General features: G+C 59.2%; 1 protein-coding gene across 1 annotated transcript in view; it reads right to left on the bottom strand.

The window, feature by feature from the left end:
- Nucleotides 1–487: 487 nt before the first annotated feature.
- Tmprss6 (transmembrane protease, serine 6) overlaps nt 488–23,451 on the bottom strand; it is a 25,094-nt gene continuing 2,130 nt past the window's right edge. The window contains exons 2-17 of the mRNA XM_013024836.1: nt 21,369–21,502; nt 20,932–20,999; nt 20,237–20,421; nt 19,959–20,000; nt 17,018–17,222; nt 13,945–14,081; nt 12,873–12,985; nt 12,532–12,641; nt 6,746–6,891; nt 6,234–6,332; nt 5,347–5,460; nt 4,463–4,579; nt 4,009–4,177; nt 2,876–3,147; nt 946–1,082; nt 488–656 (exon numbers count right to left, since the gene is read on the bottom strand). Coding sequence (XP_012880290.1) covers nt 498–656; nt 946–1,082; nt 2,876–3,147; nt 4,009–4,177; nt 4,463–4,579; nt 5,347–5,460; nt 6,234–6,332; nt 6,746–6,891; nt 12,532–12,641; nt 12,873–12,985; nt 13,945–14,081; nt 17,018–17,222; nt 19,959–20,000; nt 20,237–20,421; nt 20,932–20,999; nt 21,369–21,502 — 2,207 coding nt within the window. The 3' untranslated portion in view covers nt 488–497. The remainder of the gene's footprint in view (nt 657–945; nt 1,083–2,875; nt 3,148–4,008; nt 4,178–4,462; nt 4,580–5,346; nt 5,461–6,233; nt 6,333–6,745; nt 6,892–12,531; nt 12,642–12,872; nt 12,986–13,944; nt 14,082–17,017; nt 17,223–19,958; nt 20,001–20,236; nt 20,422–20,931; nt 21,000–21,368; nt 21,503–23,451) is intronic.

Below are 23,451 nucleotides of genomic sequence, written 5' to 3'. Positions count from 1 at the left end.
GGCCTCCGGTGACGCGGAATCCCGGTGGTGAGAGACTGGGGGGGAGCAGGGGTCCCGCCGGTGGGGCTGCCCCCGCCCTTTGGCTTACTTGGCAGCTGGTCCCCTGGGGATTCCCCAAGGCTCTGTGGGTCCCCTGTACCCCCCTCCAAGATACGCCAGGGACTGCCCAGGCTGGAGTCTGCAGTCAGGAGCCGGCACCCCAGGTGACTCTGTGTGCCCTTAGGGACACGGATGTTTGACACTGAAGGGGGGGGCTGGAAACAGAGCCCTCCACTGAAGCCCCACCCCAAGTCATTGGGTAGGAGGAAGGAGCTGGAGGAGAAAGGGCCAGAGGTGAGCCCAGGCTGGGCTGGCCAGCCGCGGCCAGTCCCCCCCTCCCTGTGCCATCTCACGGCAGTGGTCAGGACGCCGTTCCAGTCTCCATGTGGCTACCTGTCCCCAGAATACTTGTTCCTTGGCCTGCTGGGTGCCCGGGGCTCCCTGGACAGGCCAGCTCCTCAAGTCAGCACCTGCTGTATCCAGCCAATCACCCCCGTGATGCGAGTGTAGACTCCAAAGTAGTTGGGCCGGCCACAGCCCAGGCCCCAGCTGACCAGCCCGGCCAAGAACCAGCGGCCGCTGGGCTCCTTGCAAACCAGCGGACCACCAGAGTCACCCTGAGAAGAGCAGACGGTTGTGTCAGAGGGGACAGCAAAAGTCAGATGACCACTGGAAACCATCTACTGACCAGCCAAGACCAGCCTGGCCTGGCTGCCAGCGGCTCCTGACCGTGTGTCCCCCGCCTCCCCCATCCCTGGGCTGCCTTGCCTTCTCTGTGGCAGCCACCCTCCCTCCAGGTGGCCTCTGGCCTGTGTGACCCTGTGCCTGAGGGGCAGGGGACGGGCCTGGGTTTGAGCTGACCCCCCCCCGCCTCCCTCTGCCCTCGCTGGCACCCGCAGAAGTCACCTGGCAGGCGTCCTTCTTGCCTTTGCGGTAGCCGGCACAGAGCATGCGTGGGGTCACCCGGTAGCGGTAGGCCTCACTGCACAGGTCCTGCGGGACCAGCTGCACGTCCACCTTCTGCAGAACGTTGCTCGTGGGGCCTGCAAGCGTTGCAGGGCAGACATGAGGGCCCAGGCTCCTGGAAGCCCGGCCCTTCCCCCCGTGATGCTCCTCATCTCTGCCCACTCTCCCCTACCAGGCACAGCCCTGGCCCCTCTGTCATTCTGCTCCCTGTGGCTGGTGGAGCCCCACTCAAAGCCTGTTAGTGTTTTCCTCCAGCATCTCATTGCCTTCCCCCTGCCAGGGTCCCATCTGGGGTGTGCCCCTGCCCTGGCAAAGCTCCCCACCCCCCTCCGCTGTGGGTTGTCCACAAAGCACAGAGTCCTCCCTCCCTGCAATCGCCCAGCTTCCCCGCAAGCTCTGTACACACTGGCACCGAATGGCACCCAAGGGCTACAGGTCTGATGTGGGCCTGGGCGCCGGTTTTGAAGCTGGTTCTCAGGTGCACGTGGGGAGAAGGCCTGCCCGTTGTGGTGCCCGGAAGGCTCTGCCTGTGCTTCCCTCCCTCTTCCCATACACCCCTGCCCCTCCACCATGCCCCCTCGTGCTGGCAGTGGATCTCATTCTCAGGTTGAGTCTGACCCAGGTACCTTTGCCTAGGACACCTCCTGCTCCCCTGGGGGCTGCCTGCTCGTCCTTGGAGCCAGGGCTGCTGTGTCCTGTGTCCACCAGTGTTCCACTGTCTCCTGTGTCCCCTAACCCTATGGCTCTCAAGAATGTTCTTGCTTTATCCCCTTTGCCTGCCTTGATCCCAGCACATAGTAGGTGCTCAGGAATGTGTTGATGAATGAATTAATGACCCAATCCTTGCATTGCTACCGCTCTTTGTGTTTTCAAAGTATCCAGGAGAGTGCCTGTCTTTACAACTTGGGGGTAGAGGTGTGGCTCGGTGGTCGAGTGCTTGCCCAGCATGTGCAAGGCCCTGGGTCTGACCCCCAGCTCTGCAACAGGCCCAGCCACAGCTGCCCTCCTCCCTCCTGACTGGAAAGCACTGGTGGCGCTGCACACATTAAAGCTGCACTCAGAGGTTTTAGAGCAAGGCTGTATCTGGCTGAGTGCATATTGGAAGCACTGGGGGCACCTGAGACGGTGGCTCCCATCATGAGGGGTACAGGGTAGGAGCCCACCTCTGAACAGCAGCAGGAATCTCCAGGCCTGGATCCTGGGATCCAGTCTCTGTCCAATTCTGGCTGGGGCTCAGAGCCTCTTTATCATCCACAACATGTGCCACAATGCATGTCCCTGAATCAGGCAGGGCACATGGAGTCCTGTCCCCCTGAAAATCCGATCTGTGCTGTTGAACCATCCTTGCAGTGCATGTCCACAAGCGGAGGAGCCCTGAGCCTGTCCCCGTGTCCTCTGCTCACGCCCGGTCCTCTAGGTGCTTTTTTTTTTTTTATTGGTCCTGGGGCTTGAACTCTGGGCCTGGATGCTGTCCCTCAGCTCTTCAGCTCAAGGCTAGTGCTCTACCACTTGAGCCACAGCACCACTTACGGTTTTCTGGTGGTTTATTGGAGATAAGAGTCTCATGGACTTTCCTGCCCCAGCTGGCTTTGAACCATGATCCTCAGATCTCAGCCTCCTGAATAACTAGGATAACAGGTGTGAGCCACTGGTGCCCAGCTTGCCTAGGTTCTCAAAATGTCCTTCCAGAAGAAAAGGAAGGGCAGGCAGGTAGAGGGCAGAGCCTGTGATCGCATCACGGATTTTGTTCTCTGAAAGCCTGCCCAGCCCTGGGGCTCACCCCAGCCTCCTCCACGCCCAGGTGGGCACCTGTGCTACCTGCCGCTTCCCTTGTGTCCCCTCCCCGCGCGGGCCCCGGGGCCTTGCTCACCGCCCTCTCGCAGGGCGCCCCAGCCTGTGATCCAGCAGTGCAGGCCCGGCTCGAAGAAGTGGGAGCGCGCAGGCAGGCAGACCGGGTGCACGGAGGCGGAGCGCACCACGGGGTGGTCCAGCTGCAGCAGCGCCACGTCGTAGTCGTGGCTGTCCTCCTCGTGGTAGGGGTGCAGCAGCAGGCGGCTCACCTTGAAGGACACCTCGCCCGGCCAGCGCGAGTTCTGCCGCACCTTGCCCAGGAACACCGTCCACAGCGCCGGCGACGCCATGCTGGGGGTTCGGGTGGGGGAGGGGCCCTGTGACAGCCAGCCTTCCCCCTCCCCCTCCCTCCTCCCTGTCCGCCCTGCCCTGCCCCATCAAGGCTGTGGCTCAATGCAGGGAACTCCACCCTCCACCTCAGTCCCAGCTTCACAGAACCCCTAAGATGCAGGATGTAGCAGAACCGGCCCAGTGCCAGGCACCCCACAGCTATTTCTCTCCTTTTCTGTGGGTCCACTTTACAGACTGGGGCTGCTGGAACTCTTCCCAAGCTAGCATGCAACCTGGGGTGTGGTGGGGGCTCCCTTCACCTTGAGGACAGTGGGGAGTCAGAGCAGGGTTAAAGACACACATCTGGAGGGAGCTAGCTGGTGCCTGCAGAGGGCGCTAGAGAGCTGCCTCTGCCATGGGAGGGGCCTGGGGGGTTTGGAGACCAGATGGGGCGGGGGAAGGGAGGGGAAGCACCAAGGAAGTTCAGCCAACCAAGCGGATGGGCAGAAGGGCTCAGCTAGGTGCCAGATGAGGTGTCACGGGGGGCATCCCAGACCCGCCCAGCCTTCCCCTCACAACTCATCATGGAGGGGGCATGGGGGCAGCTTTGCCCGCTGCTGTATCCCCAGCATCCAGCACACACTTGGCCCGTAGTAGGAACACAACAAATACTGCTGAATGTGTAAAGGACTGAGGGGATGAGTCACAGACCCACCGGAAGGCAGACACCACAAGAAGGGCACAGAGCGGTTGAGCAATATGCCAGCAACACAGAGCCGGTCAGGTGGAGCCTGGGCTCTTCCCATCCCTCCCCTCCACTCCATCCGCACATCCGCACCTCCTCCCAGCTCCCCCTCTCCCCCGGCCCGGCCACCCTCTCACCTGTCCTCCTGGAAGCAGTGGGCTGCCGTCACCACCCAGCGGTCGGCAATGAGGGCCCCACCACAGATGTGCCGACCTCGAACCTGAAGGCTGGCCTGCCACGGCCACTCACCCTCTGAGGACACTGCCCCGCCCACGATGCGGCTGGACGGCCCCTGGAGGCCACAGTCTGGGGAGGGACGGGGGGGGGGGAGGACAGGAACAGAGGGACAGAGAAAGAACAAAGGGAAGGAAGAATAGTGAGAGGCCAGTCCACAGAGATGGCGCGAGATGGGAAGGCATGTGGTAAGAGATTCTCTCCAGCTGCCCTTGGAGGACCCTGCCATGCCGCCACACCTCCAGCTTTCCCAGGCCCCTGCTGCGCCCTTTCCCCCTGCAGCTTTGGGTGGGGGGAGATTCCCCTCCCTGCCACATCCCCCCCTTCCCCCCGCCACATACACCAAGTAGTGCTTACCACAGTGGAGCTCGTCGGAGCCGTCCCCGCAGTCCTGCTGGCCGTCGCACTCTGGGTTGGGCTTCCGCACGCAGCTCCGGTCCTCACACTGGAAGGTGAAGGTCCCACAAGGCACTCCTGGCGTGGAGGGGTGGGGGCAGGCCGCCGAGGGTGGGACTCTGAGCCCCAAGGACCCCTTCCAAAGTGAGGCCCGGGAAAGTGGCACCAGGAGAGACCAGGAGACTAGGGGAGGGTCTCCTGAACACCCTGAAGGGTCCCCAGAGCCTCCCCTAGGCTCTTGGGCAGGCAGGGCCTGGCTCCCCACCCCGAGCTGGTATGAGAGCACATCTCTGTGTCCCCTCTCGGGAGGGAGCTACTGAACACATAGCAAAGGAGTGTGCACAGGAGCAGAGGCCGTTGGACAGGTCAGTAAATGGATGGCTGAATGATTGTACAAATCAATGGACAGTTAGGGTGATGTTGGAGACCAGAAGATGGATGAGTCGGGTGGGTGGGTGGGTAGATGATGGATAGATGGGGAGATGCATGGATAAATAGGTGGGTGGGTGGATGGATGGATGATGGACAGGAAGGTAGGTAGGGTAACTGGCTGGATGATGGATAGATGGACAGATGCATGGATGGATAGGTGAGTGGATGGACAGGCAGATGAATGGATGAGGGTGGATGGATGAGGTGGGTGGGGGGGTGCGTGGATGGATGGGTGATAGGCGGTAGGGTAGGTGGCTGGATGATGGATAGATGGACGGACAGGTGCATGGATGCATCGGTGATTGGACAGCCAGGTGGGTGGATGGATAGGTGGGTGGATGGATGAAGGACTTACTGGCATAAGCTCAGAGGAGGCATGCAGAGGGCTGGAGTGAGGTGGGACCCTTCCCTACCTTCCTGGCACTGCTCTTCATCACTGCTGTTGAGACAGTCGGGCTGCCGGTCGCAGACTCTGGACATGGAGATGCACGTGCTGTCCTCGTGGCATTGGAATGTGGCTCTGCAGACTGCGGGGGACAGAGCGTGGCAGGTGGGACGGGGCCGAGGGCCAGGCTGGAAACTGGCGCCGCCCCTGGAACACGCACTGTACCACACTGTACCCATCTCAAATCCTCCACGCTGGGTGCCTGGCTCTCACAGCAACTTGCTGAGACAGCCCCTCTCCCCTTCCATTACACTGGTGGTAACAGACCTGACATGACCTGTCACGGGTGACCTGGCTGAGCACCAGGAAAGGAGCCTCTTCCCAGCCCCCTGGTGGATTCCTCCGGAGGGGTGCACATCCCCCTCTCTGACCTCTCTCCCCATAGACTGAAAACAAGGGGTGTGCTAGAAGTGTCTCCTGCCTGGCCACCTGGATGGTGGCTGTAGGAGCAGGAGCCAGAATTTAGGAGAGAGCTATTGGTCTGGGGAAGCAGCAGGACCCTGAGCTGCACCTCAGGGCTAGGCAGGAAGCGTTGACAGCAGCCCCTCTGAGCTCCTGGTGTGGAACGGTAGGAGAATGCTCACCTTCCCTGAGGACCTCCCCCTTGGTGGCCCGGCCCTCTCCCCTCTCCCCGGCCACCCCTGCTCCTTTTGGGACACCTGGCCAGGGCAGATGGCTGATCAGGAGACCCAGCCTGTCGCTGGCACTGCCCCGTGGTGGCCCACTCTGCTTCCATCTTGTCCTCTTAGCGCAGTGGCAATCCCTCACTTCTGGGGTGCTCATAATTGGGGAGCGTAGCTCAGAGCAGTGCAGGGAAGCCGGCGGGAGGAGGGCGGGGCGGGTGAGCCTGCTCACCACAGTTCCTCTCATCCAGGCCATTGGGGCAGTCCTTGATGCCATCACAGGCTGGGACACACAAGCCATTCACAGAGCACAGGAACTCTCCCGGGCAGGCTGGGCACCCACAGACGGCCATGGAAACAAGGAAGGCACCGTTAGGATACGCACCCTCAGGCAACACATGCAGAGATGCATGCTCCTCTGTTCTCACACATGCATGGCAAGTGCCCACAGACATCTGCTTCTGGGCACCTGGGTACACAATGGTTCCAGGTACCCACATCCAGACACATGCACAAAACATGCCTGTGGATAGATGAGAGTGTATTTGCCTTTGAATACACATCGCAGCCTGTAGGTGCTACACCCAAAGCCGTGTGCATCTGTGTGCTCGTGTGCACACGCGCGCGCACACACACATACACACACACACACACACACGTAACGCAGTCCCTCCTGTCCAGGAGGCTGCAGGAGAGGCCGCAGGGGTTCAGGGACAGGGGCTGAGCTTTGCCTCCTGTACTCACGGTCTGACTGGTTGTACAAGCTGTAGTGCACCTGCACGCCGGGTCCCGTGAGCGAGATCTGGGATGTGAAGTTGATGGTGATGCCGGTGGAGGCTGCCACAGGGATCCTCTCAGCATAGGGCTGCAGGGTACGCAGGCCACACAGCCTGGGGGTGGGGGTGGGGGCCAGAGGTGACTCAGGGACACAGGGGCTGCTTTCCCAGTTCAAGGCAAAGCACAACCAGGGTCCATGTGTAGACAGGGCAGCCCCAAGCAATGGGGAGCTGCCGCGCCACCCACACTCCTTCTCTCTTGATTTCTACTCACTCTCAGAGCTATCTTCTAGAAAGCAGCCTGTCCCTTTGCTCCAGGGCCTTCAGTGCCCATCCCCCTCTCCACCCCCATACTTTCACAGTCTAGATTCCAGCCAATCACTGGTGAGCTGAGACTCTAGCAAGAAAGGGTTGTCCCTGAGGCTTGCTCCTCCTGCTCGTTTGATTAGGAAACGTTCACCTGGGTCTACCTGGGATCTGGCAACACCTTCCACAGGTCAGAAGAAGCAAGGGACCCTGGCTGCCCTGATGGGAGGGCTGTGCTGTGCTGTGTGGGGTGAGGGGCCGCTGTCTCCCCATCCGAGCACTGGCTGGGCTGGCGGGCTGGCTCCATAACCCTGGTGGGTTCTGGGACTCTCTGGGCTCCAGGGTCCTTTCTCTAGGACCCTGTTACAGAGTCCACGGGCTGCTCTCCAAGTAGGGGTCATCCAGGTGACCCCTTTGTCCCTGGGGGAAGACGCTCTGTTCAAGTAAGAGAAGATGGAGGGGGGCAGCTGCCACAAGGAAACAGATTCCCCAGAGGCCAGGAGGGAGACTTCCCATCTCTGGGCTGGGTCAGGGCACCCAAGAATCCTTCATATCGTGGTGGGGCCCTCCCCACAGAACAGCTGCTCATCCATCCCAAGTGCGAACGCCCCCCAGGGATGACCCCCAGGAAAGGGAGCACCCCACGAGCAAATAGGAATGACTGCCGGGGGGAGCTGTACTCCAAATGCAGGAAGGCCGAAATGGCCCCCGGATGGGAAACTAGAAAGAGCCAGGTAGGGAGTTTGCCCTGTACAGTGGGGCTGTCCATCACACAAACCCCTCCTCACCGCCAGCTGGCTGTCTGGTCCCTCAGAATTCCAAAACAGGCAGTGCACCAGTGGCTCACATTTATAATCCCAACTACTCAGGAGGATGAAATCTGAGGATTGTGGTTCAAAGCCAGCCTGAGCAGGAAAGTCCATGAGACTCTTATCTCCAATGAACCCCTCCTCCCCAAAAAAAGCATTCCATCACAAGAGGAGCACTTGACAGGCCAGAAAAAGATCCTGAGCCCTCATCAATTATTTCTGGAATTTTCTACTTACTATTTTTAGATCACAGCTTACCATAGGTACGAGAGACCAGAGCAACTACCATAATAAATATTTCAAAATGTTCTCGGGTTTAATAACTAACACTGTAACGATGGGCCTATCACCTGTCTAAGGAAAATCTGCTTTAGGAGAGCAATCATTTTAAAGGAGGTAAAAGGGTCAGGAGAGAGAAACTGAACCCTGAACCAGGGTTTCCTGCCCCAGGATCCCCACAGCCAGGCTGCACCCAACAGGGATGAGGCCCCACCAGGGGGCGCCGCAGAGCAAGCCTGGCCCCTGCCCTTTCCAGCTAAGAAAACAGCTTTTTTTTTTTTTTGCAGTCAGCTCTGACAAATCTAGAATTCCGAGAGGGTGGGTTCACTGTTCCCCACAGGGCCATATGGAACTTGTGGAGACACAAGGAGGTTTCAGAGCTGGTTTGAGGGAACAGAACATTTCAACCTGGATGAAGCGACATGGTTGCCCCATGCCAGGCTGGCATAGGCTTCCCACGGGACCCAACCCTGTACCCCAGCATCTTGTTCCCCAGACAGCCTTTGGGGGACACATGTCTTCTTAGTGGGAGACATACAAGAGTTCAAGGGCTATAGTGCCTAACTCACTCCGAGTCACTTAACCTGAAGAGGGCCTTTTTTACAGGCGGTCCACAGATGTGACATGATAACCGGGAGCTGCGGAATGCCTGGCGGGGTGAGAGGCCCCCCCCGGTTCACTGTCACCTCTCCCCCCTCCTGCCTCTCCTAGACAAGCAGCAGAGATGCCCTGAGGAAGTAGAAAACTATGGGGTGGGTGGCTGGCTGGAAGGGTGGGAGGGGAGTGGGAGGAAGGGGGGTGCACAGGTGGAGGGACAGTAAGGTCAGGGCAGCAGCGCTGACCAGGGGGCAGCGGCAACACCCGGGGGGCCAGCACACTGACCATGGTGCCGCAGAGCCGAGGTGGAGGGCTGGCTCTGCCACCCGACACATCGGGTGTGACCTTGGGTACGTGACTCAGCCTTGGCATGACAGGGTGACGTCCCCACCCCCAGCCGATGTTCCAGGTAGGACCCGAGCTGGCGGTTTCTAGGAAAACTTGTGCTGACACGGCCAGCTGCAGGCCCAGCCCCGGCTGCCGCCAGTGCCATCCTCAGCATGGGCACCAGACATGGTGTAGCTACAGGTGGTTGCTGGCCACCCAAGGGCTTGGGGGAGCAGAAGGGTCAGGCCGGCCCCAGGGGGGCTCCCGTGGGCCTGGGGAGGGGGTGGCTGCAGCTCTGTCTGACCTCATGGCTGGCAGTGATGGAAATGATCGGGCAGATCACAAGAGAAAGACGTCACAGCAGAGGAAGCAGGCGAGGGGGGGGGTTCCGGGAAGGGGGTAAGCCTGAGCCACGGGGGAGAGAGGGTTCTGGGAAACCAGGGGGCCAGAAGCTACATCTCAACAGCACAAGTCGCTAAAGGGCGCCGGGGCTCTGTCTGGCTACGTGGAAACAGGAAGTCAGGAGAGGAAGACCAAGGACTCAGGGCAGCAGGTGAGGTGCCCAACCCGCCTTCCTTATCACTACACTGCCAGCTGCTCAGGGAGGCTCAGACCCCTCTGCCGTGATGATGGCTCCCGCCTCCCCACCCCCAAAGCCCCTCCCCACGCGGCCGCCCCCGTCCACCACCCACACAGCTGATTTTCCAGCAAGTGCTAGCTCATTCACAGAACTTTCCAGCATCCAGCCACATGGGGTGATCATGATCAAACCCCACGGCACCCCAAGGAGGGCCGGCCTGGGGCTTCCGAAACTGAAGGTGGCCACTTGCGTCTTCCCTCCCATGCCAGGCACCGGGTGGATGAATGCACGGATGGATTTACCCAACGGGTCTGTTACAAAAGCCAGGGCGGCTCTGTCTTACCATGTGACGCCCTGGCCATGTGATGCCAACCCAAGGCCTCACCCGGAGGCTGGGCAGATGCCAGCTCTGGGCTCCTGAACTTCGTGACCTCTGCAGCTGTGAGGCACACAAACCTCTGTTCCTAACACACGACTCTGTCTCTGACATTTTGTCCTCGCCACAGAAAGCAGACTTGGACGCTGCATCCGCTTCCCGTGCCTTGCTGAGGCCAAAGGAGACGGTAATGCCTTTAGCTCCAAGCCTGCCGGGTGCTGCTGGAGAGCCCGTCAGCAGCACCACGCGGAGCTGGGCCGTGTCTGGGCCGGCGCGGGAACTAGCTTTTTACTGTTTTTCACTCTTTGATGTTCATGCCTGGAATCTGGGGCCTGATGCATGCTGGGCAGGTGCTCCACCACTGAGCCACGCCCAGCCCTCACCCTCGCCTTGGACATGAGTCCCCTCCTCCCCCCCGCCCCCCCCCCCGCAGCCAGGAGAGGTGAGTCCTTGCCCAAGTAGGAAGCAGAAGTTCTGGAATGTGGGTTCCTGTCACACTTACCCCCACAGATGACAGGGGTGCCCAGAGTTCCAGCAGAACCCCGATGGCCAGACTCCTATGAGCATTGTTCACCACCCCAGGGGGAGGCGAATGCTGCCTGGCCTCACCCTGCCACCCCCGCAACCCTGCCATTGCACCCTGAAATCCATCCCCAGCTTAAAGGCAGAGAAGACAAGGATAGACCCTAGCCCTCCCTAGGCTTCCGTTCCCCTCCCTGTTCAGTGGCGAGGACTAGGCTGGATGTCCAGGCCATCACACACGGTTCAGATCAGAGGGTCAGAAATAGTGGGGATGGGGGAGACTTCCTCCCCCCCTCCCCCCGCTGGAATGGAACTTGGGCCTCTGGCTCCACCTCAACCCTTGGTTAACTTTTAATGAAGATCCTCCCATCCGAGTTCCACATTAAAACTCTTGTGATGCACGCCTGTAATCCCAGCTACCTGGGAGACAGAGGCAGGAAGATGAAGGCCCAGACAGCCCTGAGTAAGAACTAGGAACCTTGCTGGAAAAATAACTAAAGCAAAAAATGGACTGCAGGCATGAATCAGGTGGTAGAACGCCTGCCTCGCAAGCACATGGCTCCAGAATTCAAACCCAGTAATGGCAAAAAAAAATTATAAGCAACAGCAACAACAAAATCCACCCTATCACTGCCTCTGGGGAGCCCCTCGCCCCGATCCTCGCCAGCTCCTCCCAGCTACAGGCCCCATGTGGCAGCAAGGGTGACCCACGCACGTGTCACTGTCTGTGGTTGGAGACGACACAGGCCCGACTGTGGCCTCACCTGGTGCCTGCTCTTCCTGGAACCCCCCCCCCACACCCTTCCCTAGGGAGGTGACCATTGCTGATGCCGGTGCTGGGCACAGAGTCCCCTGAAGATCAACTCTGCAGAGCCCGGTCCCCATCACCGCTCCCCACAGGGCTCTGAGACACCAGAGCGAAGGACACAGCGCAACTCTGCACCTCCATTCACAGAACCTGCGTCACGGGCCAGCTCCTGTTACTCCGGACTTGACCCAGCGGGGTGAGCCCCACACCGCTCAGCCTGGGTGAGGGTGAGGGGCTGGGCATCCACGACAGGCAGGGTGGCCCTGACACCTTGGTTCTGGCTGGGCCTTTGAACATACAAGTGACAGTGCAGCAGCAATACACAGAATCCTAGAAAGCTCGAGCCTTCCAAAGAGGCTCAAAATTTGTGAAGCCAAGAAATCAAGCCATCTACCGTTGCGTTGTAAGTTCACCCGTCAGAGCCCGAGGCCACACATGGGAAGGGAGGCAGAGCGGCTGCCTCCAGCCTGGACTCCCCACTGGCAAGGTGAGCCTTCACACCTGGGGCCGGCCCCCCTCACCTCACCCCTGCTCAGCAATGGCAGTTTCAGACTCCCCCTCCTCCCCATACTTCTCCCTCCCCCACAGTGGGATCCGGGCCCCTCCTTCCAGTCCTCCTGCCCCTCTTGTCCGCTCCCCAGTGGCCGCCACCCCTTCTCCCTTTGGCCAATCCACAGAGCGTCCAGCGTGCGCACATGGACGGGTGGTGCCTCCCAGAATTTCCTAGTTCCCTCCACTCCCAGCAGAGGAGAGATGTCTGAGCCCCTGCCCACCCCCCTTTGTCCTGCAGGGGAGGGGGGCAGGGACCAAAGCTCCTAAGCTGGGGTCTGTCTCTGCTGTGCGGAAGCACAGGAGCTCTACAGGCCGTGAGGGGCTGTGACCGAGGCCGCGGGTACTCTGCGTCTTGGCCCCGCCCATCATCTCCACAGACTCCATGTCAGGGTGTCTGACGGGCTCAGCACCCAGGTGAAGCGGCCAGCCCACCCTGACTACAATGCCACTCAAGCCATCAATGTGTGCCTCAGGCCTCTCAGAGGCCCTAGGAGGAGAGTTGGGGCCAGAGACTGAGTCCAGCATCTCCACAGCTGGCCCCTGGGGCCTGGCCTTGGGCCCCGGCGGAAGAGGGGGATCAAGGAGCCCCTCGGTGTACCTCCTGTCCTGGATAATCCACTGGCCCTGCGTACAGGGCAGGTCGTACTTCTGCCTCCGCAGGGCATAGGCGTCAAACCACAGGGCCAGGCCGTAATCCAGAGATGGCACCTGGGAGAGAGTGGCAGGTCCCCACGTGACCCTCGGCACCAGGGCAGGTTGGGGCACCCACCTTCCCAGACAGCACAGAGAGAAGGTAGACCACCAGAACAAACAGGCATCGCTGTGGTGCACAGGAGACCCTGGTCTCGGCGGACATGGACAGGACCCCTCCCCCGCCCGTCCAGGCCCCAGGAAGGCACTCTGGGCACAGGGTGGCGATCTGGAGGAGGCGGGGCTCACCGTGAGATGCCAGGAGCAGTGGGTGCTGGGCGAGTAGTAGCTGGGGAAGTAGGGGGTGCTGAGGACACCCTGCAGGTCCAGGCGGCCCTCCAGGGTCAGGTTCACCTGGCAGGCTGGGCAGGAGAATGGTCAGCAGGTTAGGCCGAGCCCCTGGGCCCACCCCACCATGCTGCCCATCAGGCTAGGGTCAGCGAGCACCCTGGCACCCCACTGCCTGAATGGCCAAGTGTGTGATCCGGTGCGACCGTGTGAGGGCAGCCTCAGTTTCCTTATCTGCAAAATGGGGACCCCGGAAGTGCTCCATAACTATCAGCCACTGATGGTGGCCCCGCACGGAGCAGTTCACAGGTGGGTTTGCCAACTGGCCAGCCTCAGCTGTGGCAGCTGGGGAGGGAGTCTGTCTCCTTTTCTAAGACAAGGAGGGCGAAGGAGGCTTGGCGGAGTCAGGCCTAAGGCTGCCAAGTCCCCTCACCGCCTCCGCTCCTGTCTGTGCCAGAGAAACCAGGAGAGGCCAGCTGGGGGTCATGGCTGGACCTCCTAGCATTGGCCTGGAAGGGAGGGGCACTGGGAAGGAAGGGGCGGGGCGGGGAGGGGAGGGAAAGCATGCCTCCCTTCCACAGCTCCAGAAAAGACTCTGCCAGCCCAGGAGCCAGCAGGGCACAGAGTGGGGTGGGCAGGTGGAGGGCCTGTGGGGTCTGGGGAAAAGCCACGGGTGGACATAGGAAGGGGAGATCTGCTCTTGACACCTTCTCCAAGGGCTGAGGATGGCCTGGGGCTGAACCTGCCAGTTCTCAGGCCTGCTGCAGACAGACAGACAGACAGGGCCGGCAGGGAGGAGGAGAGAGTAAGAAAGAAGCAGGGATACAGTGAGAGGAGGGGAGGGAGGAGAGAGGGGAGAAAAGAGGAGAAGAGAGAGGAGGCCAAAGGTTGGATGGGGGGAGGGGCATGAGGAAGAAGATGGGAGAAGTTTCTTATGGGAGCAGGCAGCAAGCCAAGGAGCTTCTAGAACCTTCTCTCTCCTGAGAGTGTGTCTTTTGTCCCACCCCTGCTCCCCTCCCCAGGGACCCCTCACCCTGGAAGGCCACAGGCTGCACAGAGAGCGTGAAGGGGTCTAAGTAGCTGTACAGGCCTTTCTTCCACACCACAGCCATGGTGGCACCTGACGCCAGGACTTCCAGCACGGGCTCCTGACGGCTGCAGCCATAGACCCTGGAGGAATGGAGAATGGTTCCAGCGAGGCCCAGGTCTGCGCAAGGAGGGGGCAGCGAGAGCCCCACCGAGCCCCCAGGAGGGTTGAAGAGGGTACACAGGGCCTGTACCCCTGGTCGGTCCACCTTCTCTGAGTCCTGGGGACCAGCTGGAGGCCCTCTGAAGGTCAACCAGCTCCCCAGAAAGAGAGGAGCAGACTCCAGGCTTGGTGCTTACAATCCAGCTGTGGCAGTGACCTTGTCCCGCGGGTCCCCCAGGCTAATCAGTCTCCTGGCAAGGAGACCCGGCTGCCGTCCTCATGGGCTACCCATCTTAACCCCTGACCTTTGGGGCTAGGTCAGGGAGAGAACATGTGTGTCTGGTGCCTAGGGATCCCAGGACCCCCCCAGCATCTACTCTGAGCTTGGTTCCTGGGAGACTCAGAAGAAGCAAGCAAGGCTAGCATGTTGGCATCCCAGAGTAGCTGAAGTCCCATGTCAGCCGTGATCGACTGTCTCCCCGGCTTGCTGAGGTCAACTGCTTGCTTTCCAGATGGACAAGCTTAGGCCCCACCTATCACTGGCAAGGAGAGGCATGTGCTGGACCCCTCCCACACATGTGGGTGCTCCCCACATGCCAGGGGCGTCCTAACTCTCCCATCCCTTTACCTAAACAGACCAAGATGCAGGAAACTGGCCACCCTGGCTTCACAGCTGTCTCCTGGTCTGGCCAAAGGCATCCATGGGAGAAATAGAGGCATCCATGGGCGAGTACCTGAGCCCCTCCACGAGCCTCAACTCTGCACCCCAGGAGCCTGGCAGAGGATCAACCCCCCACTGGGGAACCTGCCCTCACCGCTACCTTTTCCATCTTGCAGTGGTAGCCACAGACCCTGTCAAAGCCCTCTCCCCATTCAGCCTTCAGCACTGACCTGCTCCTCCCCACCAGCTCAGCCCACCTCCCAACCTCAGCTTCCAGGAAGGGGAAACCCTACGGCCCTGTTGGGCCTGAGACTGGCTGCAGGAGATCTGACCAGTGTGCTTGGAGAATGAATGATGCTCAGGGGAAAACCGGGCTGTGTGGTTGTAGAGAGTCTGACCTTCTGCAGTAATCTTGTCAGTACCTGCACGTGTAGCCCATTTCACTGCTTCCCAGATTCCTTTACCCAAACTACCGATCTTACTGCTTCCTGGTACCCTGTTATCTACCTCTTGGAATCTGCCCCTTTGTTTGTTTGCTTGTTTTTATTTTTGCCAGTCCTGGGGCCTGAACACAGGGCTTGGGTGCTGTCCCTGAGGTTCTTTTACTCAAGGCTAGCACTCTACCACTTGAGCCACAGCATCACTTCCAGCCTTTTTTGTGATTAATTGGCAATAAGAGCCTCATAGACTTTCCTTCCCAGGCTGGTTTGGAACCATGATCCTCAGCCTCCTGAGTAGCTAGGATTATAGGCTTGAGCCACCATTGCCTGGCTTGAATATGCCCTTCTGCTCCATTCCCTTCTAGAACAATCTGACACTATAAAAGCAGAGGGCCTGGAGACTTCTTTGGTTTAACCATGTCTGCCAGTTATACCCGTTCCTCACCCTATGGGAGTATTGGAATATTAATTAATATTAAAATATTAAATATGAGCTACCACTGTATGGAGATTTCTTCATCCATTACCTAGGTATCTGTTGGTTGGAACTGGCACCAGGAGATCCAGGAGGCCCCTCAACTTTGTGGGGGGCCTCAGCTCTTACTATTGAGGACTCTCTGCAGTAACTTTCACCAACTCTTGTAAAGGAAGTATAGAGCTCAGAAATGAGGAACGGGGTTAAGACTAGGTGGTGCCCCTCTGCCCATTAAAGTCTTGTTGGCCCCAACACAGCCCTGGGGTGCGAGTTTGAGGACCCTAGCCACCCCCCACAACACATACACAAGGGAGTGATGCTGGAGTCCCCATGAACAGGGGGATCTGGAAGCAGGCTGAGGGAGCGCACTGGAAAGCCCCAGGAGAAGCCTGGAAATCAGATGGCGCCCAGAGCCTCTGAGCTTCTCACACACCAGCCAGATCAGGGTCACAGGAGGCAAGGAGCGGGGCCCTGGGGCCTCAGAGCTGGATTCTCAAAGGCTTGGGGAGCATGGTTCCCGGCTCACATTAAGGAGAGCTTTAATCTGCACATACAGAATCTTCTCCCTCCATCTCCTGCAAGTTGAATACACCCCCCCACGCCCTTGCCCACCCCCCACCCCCCGCCAGCAACAGCAGGTCCTTGCCCACCCCCCATCCCCCGCCAGCAACAGCAGGTCCTGTGCCTGGCACAAAGTATACAGCCACCATTGCAGCCTGGCCCATCTTCTGCAAGACCCTAGAGGAGAAGGGGGCCAGACCCTGGGCCCAAGGCCACTTCCAGCCCATCCCTTTGCCTTACCCCCTGCCCTTCTGTCCTCACCCCATACTCCATGTCCCAGGGCCTGACTCCTCTGCTCATGACCTTTCAATGGCTCCACTTACCAACTGCTGAACTCCACACTGCTCCGGTATTGCTGGGTCCCAACTAGACCATCTAGAACGATGGTGGTAATGGCGGGCATTGGCTGTACCTGAGGAGGGTGGCACTGACCCTGGCAGGTGCACCCGTGTCCCAGTTGAGACAACCAAGGCTGGGGCAGGGAGGGGGGGGGAGGCAAAGCCCTGTGCCTCCTAGGAAGCCACAGAGGGAACTGAAGGTCCAGACTGCTGCTAGACTCTGGAGAACTCCAACAGGCCGGAGGGCCCCACAGCCTCAGCCTTAGAACAACTGAGGCTTAGGAAGGGGAATGGGGTGCCTGTGGCACATCACCCTTTCCAGGCTCCCCTTTTCCTCCCCTCTAGGCTAGATCCCCAGCTCTGAGGTCACTACCCCGGCCTCAACGCCCTGAATGTGACCTCTGACCCCCCAGGTCCCTCCATTGTCTGCCTCAGGACTCACGAGGTGATGAGCCGCTTCTCTAGGGGCCCGGCCACGTCGTACATGGCCAGGCGGTCTCGGCACTCAGCCAGCATCCACTCGAGTCGCAGCTTGAGCATGAGGTCCTCGGGGCCCTGCAGGTGCCACAGGCAGCTGGAGGCCAGTTGATCGGGCCCCTTCAGCCGGAGGGCCTGGCCCCGGCCCACGTAGGTGTAGCGGTAACAGCCTGGAGCGGGGAGGGACAGACCCCAGAGGGAAAAGGCAGACACTGTTAGGCCAGGATGCCAGGAGAGGGATGTCACCAGCGTGCCTCTCCATCCATTCCCTCATCCACGCACTCCTCCACAGTCAATCATTCACTCACTCAGCAAGCTCACTCAACTCCGCATGCCACATGAGCCCGGAGAGAGGGAGGGCTGGGCGCTGGTTGGAGGACAATAGCAGATAAGAGCCAAGGCAGGCAAGGAGGACTCTGGAGGCAATGGCTCAGAGCACGGCCTGAGGGTCACAGTGTGAGCAGAGGCTACATCCAGAACTTCAAGGGCCCTGAGTACCCAGCATGCATTGCAAGGCGAGCCTGGCCTGGAGGAAGAACTCAGAAAGCCATCCCAGAGGGTCCCAGTCGTCACCTGGCCCTGAGCCACTGTGCCCAGGGGCTCCAGTGGGCACTAAGACAGGCACAGAAGGATGTCCAGAGACATGGGGATACCCACAAATCAGAGGCAACACGGTGCAGGCCAAGCCACACTCGCACCCACGCACGAATGTAAGCAGGCGGATGGGAAGCTGGGCCCGCAGAGCTGCAGCTGGTCCTAGCTTCCTTCCAGTCTCTACCTCAATTTCAATTCCCACCAGAGCCCAGCAGGGCTGTCCTGGGGTGATCCCAGGCTGACCACGCTAACTGCTGCCTGGGACTTCCAAAGGAGCCATTTCAAAGCAGGCAGACTAGACTGAGACTGTAAAAGACATCGAATCTGCATTTGCTGAGACGCACCCAGTTCTAACGTGGGCTTATTAGCTAACAGAAGGTAGCAGCCAAGCTTGACAGCCCGGTAGAGTCTCTTGTCTCTTCCTCTTTCTGTCCCTTGGATTCCAGGAAGGACAGGACTGAGTGACAGTATCTTAATGACAAAAGGATCAAAAACTGTACCCAGAGCCTGGCAAGACAGAGCTTCCTCTTCCCTCCCGCCTCCCCCAATGAGGCCGGTGACCTGGAATGCAGACAAAGCATCTTCTGGGAACTAGACAGCCCCCTCCAGTGCACCCTCTGCCCTGCCCCTGTACCTCCTCTGTTTGAACCTAAGGCTGCCTCTGCACCTAAAGATGAGCTGAAGCACTCACTCTGCCTCTCCAGGTGGTGGCAGGGAATGGCTGGACTGCCATGCAGAATGTGTGGAGTTGGGCTCCTGGCCTAGAACTTTGTGACAGGGCCTCAGACTCCCATAGCCCGGCCCAGGAGGAAGCAGAGGTCTCCTTGGAACTCACAAGAAGGGCCCAGGGCAGGGCTGGGCTCTGGACTCCCTGCTTCCTTGTCTGCACTCTGGCCAGTATTTCTCAAGGTGCTCAGCCACCTTGATGGGCTTGGATTTACCCCCCCCCCAAGCCCATCAGCACATCCCGAGGCTGCAGGCTGAAGCGAAGACCTCCGAGCCCCAGGGGAGCTCCCTGCACTACAACAGGACAGTGCCCAGTCTGCATTTTTTAAGTTTTGGCTGTAGTTGTGCTTGAACTCAGGATCTTTTGAGTCTGCTAGGCTGGCGGGATAGTGCTGAACCATGCCTCTAGCATTTTCTGAGGGTTATTTTAGATCTAGGGCCTCACTGCTTGCCCGGGCACCTGCTAGAATCACCATGTGCCTTCTTGGGCTGGCTGCCATGGGCCACCATGTCCAGCTTCACTCCCAGGGGGAAAGAGTCTTGTGAACGTCTCTGCCTGGGTTGGCCGGGACCTGTAAACCTCCTGATCACAGCTTGTCATGTCACTTGGGTTGACAAGCTCATGGCCACTGCACCCAGCTATAGGTTGAGAAGCGTCGGGGCTGGGAGGGAATCCCATTAAACTTTTCTAACTTAAATCTTGATTCCCGGCCTTGCAAAAGTAGCTAGGATTATAAGGATTATATAGAGGTGTGAGCCACAGGTAACTACCTGACTCCAGTCTCTGATTTGATTTTTTTTTTTTGGGTCCAGTCGTGGGGCCTGAACTCTGGGCCTGGGCGCTGTCCCTCAGCTCTTCAGCTCAAGGCTAGCACTCTATCACTTGAGCCACAGCACCAAGTCTGGCTTTTTTCTTTTTGCTTATGTGGTGCTGAGGAATCAAACCCAGGGCCTCAGGCATGCAAGGCAAGCGCTCTGCCACTGAGCCACCTTCCCAGCCCCTTGATTTTTTTTTTTTTGGAAGTTGTGCCTTGGTCGCCAGCATGCCCTTCCACCAACCATAGCAGTAAGTGTGCACGTGATTAGCAGGTCCGGAGAAGGGAAGAGCAGGAAAGGTCTCGCTAAGCTTTCCCCCTGCCTCTCTCTGAAAGGGTTGGAATGCTCCCTCCTGCCTCCACTCTGGGTGGAAATTCCAGACGGTATAAAAAGAATGGGAACATTCAAGGGCTTGTGTTCAGGACAACACGGAAGTGTTGCCCAGCAGTGCACTGCACAACTCCAGGAGTCTACAGACCACTTCATGGGCAGCACCCTAGCTTGTGCACCAGGATAACCCAGCCGCTCGACCTAACAGGCAACACACACGTCCACATACAAGACACACACTTGTTCACGCCAGCACCGCCAGCCTTGCTCTGAGTCCTTTGTCCAGCTCACCTGGCCTGGCCTGGTCTAGGGCTCCCAGGATCCACAATAGAAGCCACATGTCCCCACCCCACCCCCCAAAAAAAAGAGGCCAAGGAAAACTTCAACACAAAGGAAAGTAGGAAAGGGAGAAACTCAATAAATAAATAAAAGTCGCGTACCCAGCGTGGAATTCAGCTCAACTATGTCTTTCACGCTGGTTTCTGTTAAAAAGGAAAGGGACAAACAAATAAGAACGGAACATAAAGTAAAATGCAGTGAAAAATAAAAAACGGTGTGTGGCAGATCAGGGGATCAGAGCCAGGCTGGTCTGAGACTGAGTATGAATGCCTCCACCCGGCTCTCTGGCCTGGCTCTCCTGCTGGGGTGTCCTAAACACCTCCCACACACAGCCTCCCCTGTCTCGCAGGTCCACACGTGTCCCCCTCCCAGTACTGACCGAGGATCACCAGGCCCTCGGGGTCCAGCTCGTACTCCTCCCTGTAGGAAACAGGGGCCGAGCTGTTGGCCACAGATAGCAGCTCCTCCACCAGCAGCGTGTGCACCACCTCGGGGCTCAGCATGGGCCGGCGGTGCTCCGGCATTTGGAGAATGAACCAGAAGAAGCAGGTGAAGGGCCCCTCCCTAGGACAGGCAGATGGGAGGGACAGAGGCTGGAGGAGACTTCGGCTTCTCCTGCCCGGCTCTGCAGGGCAGGGGCGGGGAGAGGAACCGACCATGGCCCGGGCCTCATGAGTGTTTCCAAGCCCCATATTTGACTCTCCCCACCCTCACTACAGGAGAGGAAACTGAGGCACAGGAGGTCTGCTTGGATGCCATAGATCATGCAGGGAAGGGCTGAACCTGAGGCCCAGGCTGTCCATCAGCCCCTCCCACCCTGGCCTCAGCTATGGCTTGCCAGGCCCATCTGTGCCCACCACCACCACAGCACACCAGTCTGTCCACCAACCCCCCCCCACCCCATGCCTATGCTTCACACGGGGAAACTGAGCTCAGAGAAAGGGGGCCGTAGGCAGGAAGCAAGCTCCCTCTCAGTCCTTCAGTTTCTCCATTTGCAGCAGTGCCTGAGGCCTCTTCTGACTCATGCCCTGGGGACTGAAGTTGGGGGGGGGGTGCTGGGCGGGGACAGCTCACCCGAAGGAGTAGACAGAGCTGGAGTTGTAGAAAGCGCCCAGGCGGGTGCTGAAGATGAGTTCCTTTAGCTGCAAGGAGGATTGCACCCCGCTAGTGACCTGGCCCCCTCAGATTCCCCCCCATCCTACAAACCTCATGCCTGGTCCCCTTCCCCGTTCCAGGCCAGGCTGTCCCTCCCCCTCCCCATGGGCACCGCTGCAGCTCCCACCTTCACCCAGCCCCCTCTTCTCCCTCCAGGGACCCAGGCACAACCAGCTCTTCTTAAAACCCTAATGGTACCCACAGCCTCATGATGGGGTTCCAATGCCAGCGTGCTACCCAGACCCGCCCTGCCTAGCTGTCCAGTCTCCCGGTGCCTAAACGGAGCTGTGACCCTGCGAGCACCCCTACCAGGCCCCTGCTGCCCCTCTCTCCAGTCCCCCCTCCCCATTGCTTACCATCTTCTGGGCTTTGGCACTTTCACCGCGGAAGGCGCTGGACTCCCTGCGGGCCAGGTCCTGGGAAAAGTGGCGATTGAGGACCCGGATGCTGCCGGCGTACACCTGGCTGACCGTCACCTCCGCCTTGTACCCTGCCCAGGAAGGAACCACCCACTGGGTCACCACCCAGGCCACGGACAGAGGGGACACAACTCCACCCAGCCTCCCAGGCACCAACCACATTGTCATTGTCACCAACCACAGGGGCATCTCCCCTTGATCTGAAGACAGATCCCATTCTCTGCTGGCAGGAGAGAGATCCACACTGGATGGTGTCTCTAAGGCTCCCACGAGACACTGACAGCCAGTGACAGAGCCAGAGAACAGGTGGCGTTGAGCTCAGGACTGCCACATGGGCCCAGAAGGTCACAGGGTTGTGGGTTGGCTCCTCTGTGCTGCCCCCACTCACAAAGTTGTCGGGGTACATGGAGTATATTCATAGAACGTGAGCTGGGTGAACGGGGAAGATGTGAATTGGGAAGAGGAAATGTGCAGAGGTCCTGAGGCTGAGGGATCATGATGATGATCAGGACTATAAAAGCTTAATTGGTGGCGGGGGGGGATTCACATGAGGCCACACTGCCCCCAGTGCTGGAGTTTCACCCCCAGGACAAAGGAATCTAAGAAGGGCTTAAGTCAAACATGTCACTACGTTTCCAACTTGCAAAGACTGGCTGATAGAAAGAATAGATTCAGCCTGGTGCTGGTGGCTCATGTCTATAATCCAACTAACTAGGAAACTGAGAGGCTGAGATAGGAGTTTCCCAGTTTGAAGACAACTCAGGCAGACATGGTTAACTGCCAGTTAACCAGCAAAAAGCTGGAAGTGGAGGTGTGGCTGAAGTGGTAGAGTGCCAGCCTTGAGTGAAAGGTGAGAGTGAGAACACAGGGTCCTGAGTTCAAGCCCCAAAACTGGTGCAAGCATGCGTGCGCACGCATACACACACACACGCACACACGTGTGTGGACCTATAGCCCTTACTGAAGAAATGTTGGGTTTTTTTTTTGTAGTTGTTCAAACCTGCTGTGTGTACAGACTGGTTTTTGGTTTCTGTTTTGTTGGTCATGGGGCTTGAACTCTGGGCCTAGGTGCTGTCCCTGAGCTCTTCAGCTCAAGGCAAGCACTCTACCACAGTTTAATGAACTTAGAAGTACATCAGTGTAGCAATAAGAAACAAAAAGCCCAAAGCTGTGAAATCAGAGAAGTTGGGGTTCAATATGGAGGCGAAGAGAAGGTGGATGGGTCAGTCGTGCAGATGGGTAAAGTATCCCAGGCAGAGGGACTGGCAAGTGCAAAGGCCAGGAGGCACAGCTTTGCTCCATGGGGCTTCAGAGCAGCACAGAGTGAGCGAAGAGGGGGGAGCAGGAGGCCAGCTTGGGGGGAAGCAATGCGGGTGGAGGGCTCTGGTTTGGCTGCGTTGGAGGGACCCTGGGGGTGGTGGAAAGGCAGGAGTAAGGCAGCTGGTTTTATAAAGCAATCCCTCAGCTGTTCTGTGGAGAAAGATCCACAGAGGAAGGAGGGGACGGAGGAAGCGGAGGTCTTGAGGAAAGGGCTGGAGGGAGAGGAGGGCTGGGGACCCCGCCTGCAGCTGCTGGGGGGGTATGCAGCGGCCTGGACAGGGTGAGGAAGCCCCCAGAGCCCCTCCCGGACGGCGCTGCACCTGGGGCGGAGGGGCCCTGCAGGTGGCTCTCCTGGAGGACCCGCGGGAAGCCCCGGAATCCCCGGGGCGGGAGAGCCTGGCAGGAGGACGGCACTCCCGGGGGAGCGCGCTTCCGGGGTGCACAACGCACGCAAAGGGCGTGGTGACGTCCAGGAGGTGGGGTTCGAGCAAGGAGCTACCGCTGGGAGGGGCGGAGCAAAGCAGAGGAGGTGAAGCACGCATGGGAAGAGGGCGGAGCCCGCGCGGTGAGTGGGCGGAGCCCGAGCGGAGGCGGAGCAAGCGCAGAGAGGCGGAGCACGCGTGGGAGAGGGCGGACCCCGAGAGGGGGCGGAGCAAGCGCAGAGGGAGAGGGAGCCCGCGAAGAGAGGCAGGGCAGAGCC

This window comes from Dipodomys ordii, unplaced genomic scaffold (assembly GCF_000151885.1).
Source record: "Dipodomys ordii isolate 6190 unplaced genomic scaffold, Dord_2.0 Scaffold79, whole genome shotgun sequence".
In the NCBI taxonomy this organism is placed as follows: Eukaryota; Metazoa; Chordata; class Mammalia; order Rodentia; family Heteromyidae; genus Dipodomys; species Dipodomys ordii.
Note: the sequence above shows the minus strand (reverse complement) of the source record. Positions and strands in the feature narration are given on the sequence as shown.